The 8245-nt window shown below is 34.2% G+C and overlaps 1 protein-coding gene across 1 annotated transcript in view; it reads left to right on the top strand.

Annotated features, from left to right (window-relative positions):
• The window catches only part of LOC110092388, a 15837-nt gene that overhangs the window by 5507 nt on the left and 2085 nt on the right, over positions 1 to 8245 (top strand). Inside the window, exons 5-6 of the mRNA XM_020816910.1 lie at positions 351 to 608; positions 828 to 909. Coding sequence (XP_020672569.1) covers positions 351 to 608; positions 828 to 909 — 340 coding nt within the window. The remainder of the gene's footprint in view (positions 1 to 350; positions 609 to 827; positions 910 to 8245) is intronic.

The following is an 8245-nucleotide window of genomic DNA, read 5'->3' as shown; positions in this document are numbered from 1 at the left end:
GAAACCTCCCACCAGTTCTAAACTTAAACTACCGTGACCCGCCCCATTTGTTCTCCACGTGGTGAACTGGAGAACATTAAGCCACGTGGAAAGTGGTACTGTAAACACCGCTATCTTGTTAATTTGCTGCCTTTTACCAGGACAAACATTGGTGGGGATTCACCATGGTCGTAGAACTTAAACCTCATTATCACAGCCGTTGATCTTTCAATAAATTGAGATGGTTTTCGCCATCAGTAACCGCATCCTCTGCTGCTTCTTCCCCAACCTTTTTCTTTTGGTTTCTGAACTCTGCCTTTCTAATTTCTAGTACTGCTGAGTGTGCTTTCTTGATTCTTTACACGAGATAGATTGAGCTGGCACTGCAACTCGCCTGCGCAAGCTTCTAACAACTGTAAATGCGACGGAGGCGGCGGTCCCGGCGACCATTTATCCTGCTCAGATAGTGATAATGGAGTTGAAGATGAAGAAGGGATGCCCCTCCTGGGAGCTTCGAAGCCTGCTTTCTTATGCTCATTACCAGCAGATCAGCATTCAAATCAGCGAAGCAGAGAAGATGGTTTCCGGCTTTCCGCTGCGCTTCTTTATTTTTTCCAGCTATACTTAAGGTTTCTTTAGATCCTTCTCTTATTTTAAAAATTACTTTTTTTCCATTAGCGAGGAAGAGATAAACAGATATCTTGAAATAAACAGATATCTTGAAATAAACATAGGAATTATTTCTAGCTCTATTTTTCATTAATTAAACGAAATACAAATCTCATATAATAATATTTATATCAAACTTTTTAAGGTTTAAGTTTTTTGTTTATACTTTTTTCTTGCAGATTGCTTGGGAAAAGTGTGGAAGATGGGAATTTATGTGCGGTCGCTGTGATGATCTTGGAGTTTTGCAGATCTACCGAGATCGTGTGACATCTATTAACGAGATTTGAGGATCATGAATGGTTTGGTGGATGATCCTTTCTGTTAAGTCTAGATTCAGGTTAATGGTATAAGATCAAATTTGATTTGTGTATTATAGAGAAACATGTATAGTTGATATATATGTCAATGTTAGTGATGCAAGGAAGCTTGGATGGAGGCATGAGAGTGATGTTCTATTGTTTACAGATGTTTGATAGTTTGTAATCCCGGCCTTTGCTATGTTGGGTGCGCTCGCATGGCAGGCCAACTATCTTTAATAAAATTAATTTTTTTGTGGGGGTGGGAGATCGTACGGGGTGATTTTGCACCTTGGGTTCTCCCGTGTGCATCGTCTCTTGGTTGTTTTGTGTTATCTGTCTGCTTCACATGTTCCTACTACCTTGAGCTCATTTATCGGATGCGACGACATGATTTTAACATCGCGAGGTATACAACCAATAAATATCTAATTTGAATTACTTCTATTTTGAAAGTTTCGTCGTTTATCAAGGTATACCATCGCTTTATAACAATCAAAAGGTATGTATGAGCCAGCTAAAACTATCTCAAAGACAGTTTTTACTTATGGAGAGATATTATTTATCCAACTATTTAATTACTGATATTTAATCTGTTTTTAAATGGATGTATGTAATATTTCTCTATGAATGATCTAATTTAGAAGAACAAATTTTATTGCAACTTAAGTGACTTTTTTGTTACGGTGGATTTAAAAATGGTTGTGAAATTTAATTTCATAATTATTGTTGATACAATTTTTTTTTTAACTCTAGTTTTCATGAATCCTGATTTTGATTGCAAAGTTCTTGAAGATACATTTTTTTTGTCAATAAACTAGCTGAAATTATTAAATTTACTTATTCCCCATTTGAGTCAAAAATCATATGCGTTCTTGTTAAGCAAGTATGGCATGATGTTACCTAAGAACATCTTCTACACCAAACTGCAGTAAAATATTTACTAGATACTATCGATCTATATTTTTAACACAGATTTTTGTGTATGTATTATTTATGTTTTTTTGGGTGATAGCGGCAACTTCTTATGGAAGAATGTTTGGTTGGATATGGCTGTTTTAATATTATTTTTATGATTTCTAACTTTTTTTGTTTTTTTTAATTATCCTAACCAAATACTCTCTAGCTACTTTATCTAATTTTGTATGTGGGGGTGTGAATTATTTTGTTTGTTTTAAACAACTATGAAAAAGGTAAAATATTTTTATTTTTAGATTTTTATTTTTCTTGAGGGATTACAAATCAGAAAAGCTAATGAAACAAATTCAAGGATGAAAAATCATAATGTAAAAACCCTCAACAAGCCACAAAAATCATTGAAAGAATGAGGTGATAGAATAGAGAGTAAATAACCTACACATACAATATTTCAGGGTATTACCTAAAGTGATTTTTGAAGTACTATTATCAAAAAAATCTTAACTAAGGATTTGTTTGGGACAGCTTTCTTCCTGCTTCTTATAACAGCTTTTTAGTAGAAAAATTAAAATTATTGTATTAGAAAACTCTTTTAAGAAGTAATAAAAAAATCGTACTCATTGGTTACCCAAAAAAAAGTGTGGTTGGTTTAGTAGCTCAGGCTTCGTTTGAGACGACTTTCTTTCTGTTTCTTAAAGCATTTTTCTAGTATAAATTTTTAATTTTTGTACAAGAAAGCTACTTTATGAAGCAGTAAAAAAGCTGTCCCAAATAAAGCCTAAATGTGCTTTTCTTTGCAAGAAAAACAGACAGAATAAAGTAATCTAACCGGATGCCTTCTTCCCAAAACTCGGAATGCATCTAGTGGCGGCCCGATACAACACAATGTTTAGCTTGAAGACAATGGAACATACAATTAAGCTTGGATTTTGTCTTGTTCCTCATAATCAAGGAAACTAAGTTAAGTTTTATTTATTTCCTTCTTTCTATTGTATGGTTAATTTATTTGAACTGTTACATATGTTTATTAGAAGTTCGTTCATTACTTTTTAATTTGTGCCAGAAACTTGGATAGAACTTCTTGTTGCTTGGAGCTAGGAACTTGGATTGCATCGACAACTTGTTGAGGTGCGGAAGCTAGGAAACTTGGAATGGATCGACAACTTGTTGCAGCTCGGAAGCTAGGAAACTTGAAAAGGATCAACTTTTGGCATCTCGCAAGCTTAGAAACTGGGATTGCATCAACAACTTGGGGCGGCTTGGAAGCTCGGAAACTTGGAATGCATCTAGTGGCGGCCTCCCGATATAACATAATATTTAACTTGAAGACAAGAGGAGCATACATGGATTTTATTTTGTTGCTCATCATCAAGGAAAATTTCCTTCTTTCTATCCTATGGTTAATTTTTTTGCATTATTACGTATGTTTATTAGTAGTATGTTCTTTGGTTTTTTTAATTTTTGTCCATAAATTTACTGGAACTGCTTTGGTAGAAATATCGGTTCTTTATTTTTTTTCTCAATTGTTAATTGACAATGAGGAATTTCATTTCTCTTTCAATATTATATATTTGAATTTTTTTGTGTGTTTTGTTGAAATTGTTTTGCTTAATTTATAATTGATTATTTTTATCCCGTTTTTTATTTAAATAAATGCAATTTTTTTTGTAACTAAACTGTCTAAAGTGGCTCTTACATAATAATAACGGACTCAAATCAATAATTTGCCTATCTAGATGTATTCAATGGAAAATCTATCCTGCAAGGTTTTAATGACATTCAAATGCTTACTTGTTTGAAAATATTCCTTTCTAAACATTTTATATATCTATGTAAATTTTGTAAGTAGGCATTGTAAGTTTTTATTATATACCATGCTTATCTTTTTAGGATGTTAATGTTGGTGAATTGTTCGCAAAGATTTGAGTGCATTGTGAGTAGATTTATAAATATATGGTATGTACGAAAATTTATGATCGTGTATTTTTGAAAATTGTTGTCTTCAAAATCAACATAGTTGCATTTCATGCTCATATTCTTGTCAAGAGAGATTATTATATGCGGAATTTGGGCAAGTTCATTTTAAATTGAGCCCCCGCACGTACTCTCATGTCAAGCTGTTCGTCTTTAGAGTGGCCTATGATTAACAAATTATAATATTTTTTTAAAAAAATGAATTATGCCTGCCACATTACTTAGTAGAAGCATCCATGCATTGAAATAATTAGTTAAAATAGTAAAAATGTTTTTAAAATTAATACAAGCATGCAACGAAATTTTGTGCAGAATTGGTAAATATAAGTAATAAGTTAAATCGATTTAATGTTTTTTGTTATGAACCATCCATGCATTCAGAAATTTCAGAGGGTGGTGGTTCGATTCCGCCAGGATCACATTTTATTATGAACCATCAAGTCCTATTAAGACTTCGTTTGAGACGACTTTTTTGTTGCTTTTTAAAGAAGCTTTTTAGTATAAAATTTTTAAGAAGCAACAAGAAAGTCGTTCCAAATGAAGCCTAAGTCTTCTTTTTAAAGAATATATTATAGTTTTTATATTTCAACATAGAAATTAAAGGGTAAGGGGTAGCTTCAATCTCTAACAAAGTTTTTCGCTAGTTTTTTTAGAATAAAATATTTGTTTTTATAAATATTTTTGTATCGGACTACAGATGTTGGATTAGGGGTGTGAGTCGAGGATATGAACTCAATTTGATAACGAGCTTCAAGCTTGGGTTTGAGATAAAGTTAGAGTTAAGCTCAAATTCTAGCTTGAAGTCATGTTCTCTGGCAACATCTTCTCTATAGCAGTTGCGATCTGAAGGAGAAAGGAAAGGCTTCTCAAGCTATCTGTAACAGGAAAAATAAGGAGGAATTGAAGGAAGAGAGAAAGAAGAAAATTTCTGTATTGTCTTATCATTAAATAATAAATGTGTACAGTATCCTATCTATAGAGGCTAGAAGGCAAAAGTATAATTATTCAGCTAATAAAAAATTGACTTGTGTGAGGTTTAGATGGGTGAGCTGAACTTTAGTAGAAAAATGTACTTGGATGGCCTTGTCTCTTAGTATAATATCTATTTTTGAAAAATTATTATGTGTGGAGTTCAGACCCTAATAAAAATGCGCCACTTCTTATACCGAGCGGTACTGTGGCTTAGTACCGCTCGGTACCTAAGCGTAAACCGGAAAGTTCTCCTATCCGGTGTCCACATAGAATAATCTACCCTATAATAGAGTGATAATCCAATTTTATATATTTTGTACGGCATGAAATGCATGGTTGTTAGCTAAAGTTATGTTAGATGTGTTGTCGCAAAATAGTGAGGTAGTAGTTGATTGAGAACAATAAAATTCTTGCAGCAAGTGATGAATCTACATTATTTCAGCACCAATAGATGCTAAAGCTCGGTACTCGGCTTCATTATAGGAACGTGCTACGACATTCTATTTCTTAATGCTCCAAGAAATAAGAGAGGAGCTAAGAAAATTACATAAATTGATAATGCATTTACGGTCAGTATGATCTTCTGCCCAGCCAGAATTCAAATAGAAACATAGTATAAGATAGTCTCTAAATATAGGAAGGCCGGTATGCAAAGTTCCTTGAATGTATCTCATGAGATTTTTAAGAGCTTCAAAGTGGATATTTAATGGGTTTTGCATATATTGACATACTTTGTTAATGGCAAAAGATATATCTGATCTCATTAGTGAGGTATTCAAGCGAGCCAGCAAGTTGTCAGTATAAAGTAGGATTTAAAAAGATATTTGAATTGGTGGTAGTATGAGAAGTTTTTGTTTGTGAAGGGATTGAAACCAATTTTCAATTTAGCATCCCTACAGATTTGGATGATCTACGGATGACTAGGGTTTGACAAAATTAGAATAATAACAAAAATCTAGAAAAATTTGAACTATTGTTGATAAGTTTTTTTCTTTAAATGTTAGATATCCATGACAAAACAAGTGCATACAAAAAGTTTTAGATGCTCTACCCCTACAATGTCAAGATGGGAGGGAGATTTAGAGGGCAAAAGTACCGCTTATCAGTTGGAAGCATGCGGAGTGGCTCCTACCATACCGTGTCATAAGACAGTTTAGAGGAGCATTTTCCACTGATATTGAACCTAAGAACCAAAGTTTTAGGCAGATTGATGTGTGTGGTAGAGCAAATTTGGACTTGACCGTACAACATCGTGACTACCTCGAACTATGGGATGAGAGGAGGGCATATGTGGTTCCCATTATTTCACGAGACGGTACACCTAATCGGGAGATAGGTGCTTACCTTCGGTGGTATAGATCTTGGGATTTAATCTATATATTACAGTCACAAAGGGAGCCTCCAGAGACTTTCTTTACTAGATCATCAAACAAAAGATTAGTTGAACTTGTCATGAATTATAATAAGTATTTTATGGCTCGTTTTATTACTAAACTAATTTATTTAATTTTTTACTTGAAGTACTTATTACTCTATAAGCCGACTACTACATACAGTCTACTGTGATAGTGGAGCCATTTGCTGGGATGTGAAGGACAAAATGCTAGTTTGTTGTAGTTGGTTGTTGACGAAGTCGCTGAACTTTCTACCATAGTTCAATGATCAGTTTATATTGACTACACCATTTTTGATACAGTCATGAAGGAGCAAACCAAAAATAGGGAATGTGGAGCGAGTTTTTACAAAGCTCAAGGTCCTAGACGATCAACCTTAGATGCTCGATCCTAGTCGATAGGCAATAGGCGCCGTCAGATTGTCAAGAGTGATCCGCCGTGACTTTCCATATACATGACGTCCATTGATTATGACGTCACTGGAGCCGGACCTTCCACTCAATTTTGGAGCCCATGCGGTGGACAAGCTAGTGAACTAGCAGATGTATATTTCAGCGCGCAGTCCCAATAGCCCACCACATATTCATTATTCCTTATGGCTAGACTGAAGTTGATGTAATCAGTTGTCATGCCATCTTTCACCACGCCGCAAGATATAATGTTAATGAAGGGATATCCATTACAACAAGGTACACAAGTATCACAACAGCTTGTCGATGTTCATCAGCAGGAGGATGAAATGTCAAAGGATTCATAACTTTAAAGGAGATGATGAAAGGCCCTAATTAGATATATTTTAGAGAGTGGCGCACTACCTTGACATCATTAGTTGTAGCTTTGGGTTGTATTTTTTTCAGGATGTTTATGTCAATATATAGACGATTAATATTGTATTTCATAATATAAGCTTTAATTATTTATAAACTTTATATTAGTATTCATACAAAATTATAAAAGCATAACAATGAATTATTACGTATATAACTATATTGCTATTTAGGTTTACTATAACCTAAGATCCAACATGTATTGTAAAGTGGACACAAAAGAATAATTATTTAATTTTTTTATAAGTTGTCTAGTTTTTCTTACTGTCATTTAATACTATTCATTTTTTAATTTTCATGCTACATAAGAAGGCACTCGATAAGGAAGATCAACTCCCTTAGAGCTTATAATTTACCACTTCAGCTACATTACTCAATAATATACTCATCCATTATGGATAAGATCAAAAGTATCCCGACAAAGTAAATGATTATAGAGGGAAGTAGCCTCTTGCAAGAAAAAATCGCTTTCCCTATAAATAACATCCTCAAAGCTAAGATAACATCAAATTAAATATTTAGATGTATTATGCATAGTTGGGGGCAAGATGAGGATTGCTTACTATGGCACAAAATGTTGAAGTTAAAAAAATAAAACAATATAAGGTCGGCAGGGAACCTCAAAATGTTGGTTGAAAATATTTACAATAACAATTTATCTATCATGATGAGCAGCATGTATTATTAGATTTTCTGAAGGCTTAAATTCGTGAGCTTGGTCATTACAAAGAAGGTATATGTGAGAGCTCGTTTCTTTGATTTTCTTCCAGGATTGTCCGGGCCAATTTTAGATCGTCCTGGGACGATCAGTGCATGGCAAAAGTCAGTGAGCAAGGGTTTTTATCGTCCAAGGAAAATTAATTATCGTCCTGAGATATCATCCTAGACGATTGGATTTTGTTCATATCGTCCTGGACGATGTGGCGATCGGCCGGGCCGATCAGGTTTGTTTTAAAAGAAAATCAGCTCGTTTTGATGAGAGAGAAAATCATTTTTTATAAAAAAATATCTGAGGAGAGAGAAGGAGAAGGAAAGCAAAGGAAAAGCTGGATTTCGGAGGCCGCGGAGCGCTTTTCGTCCGACGTAGCTGTTGGGAGAAGTGTTTATCTCGCAGTAAGGACTCCGAATCCTATTTCTGTTTTCGAAGATGCTGAGTTTTGATAATTTTGTGCTCAGATTTGTGTTTTCGTTACCGAAAAACGCGCACCGTTTTGTA

The sequence above is a fragment of the Dendrobium catenatum genome, unplaced genomic scaffold (genome assembly GCF_001605985.2).
Source record: "Dendrobium catenatum unplaced genomic scaffold, ASM160598v2 fragScaff_scaffold_1061, whole genome shotgun sequence".
Classification (NCBI taxonomy): domain Eukaryota; kingdom Viridiplantae; phylum Streptophyta; class Magnoliopsida; order Asparagales; family Orchidaceae; genus Dendrobium; species Dendrobium catenatum.
The sequence above is the reverse complement of the archived record's forward strand: the minus strand, read 5'-3'. Positions and strand labels throughout refer to the sequence as shown.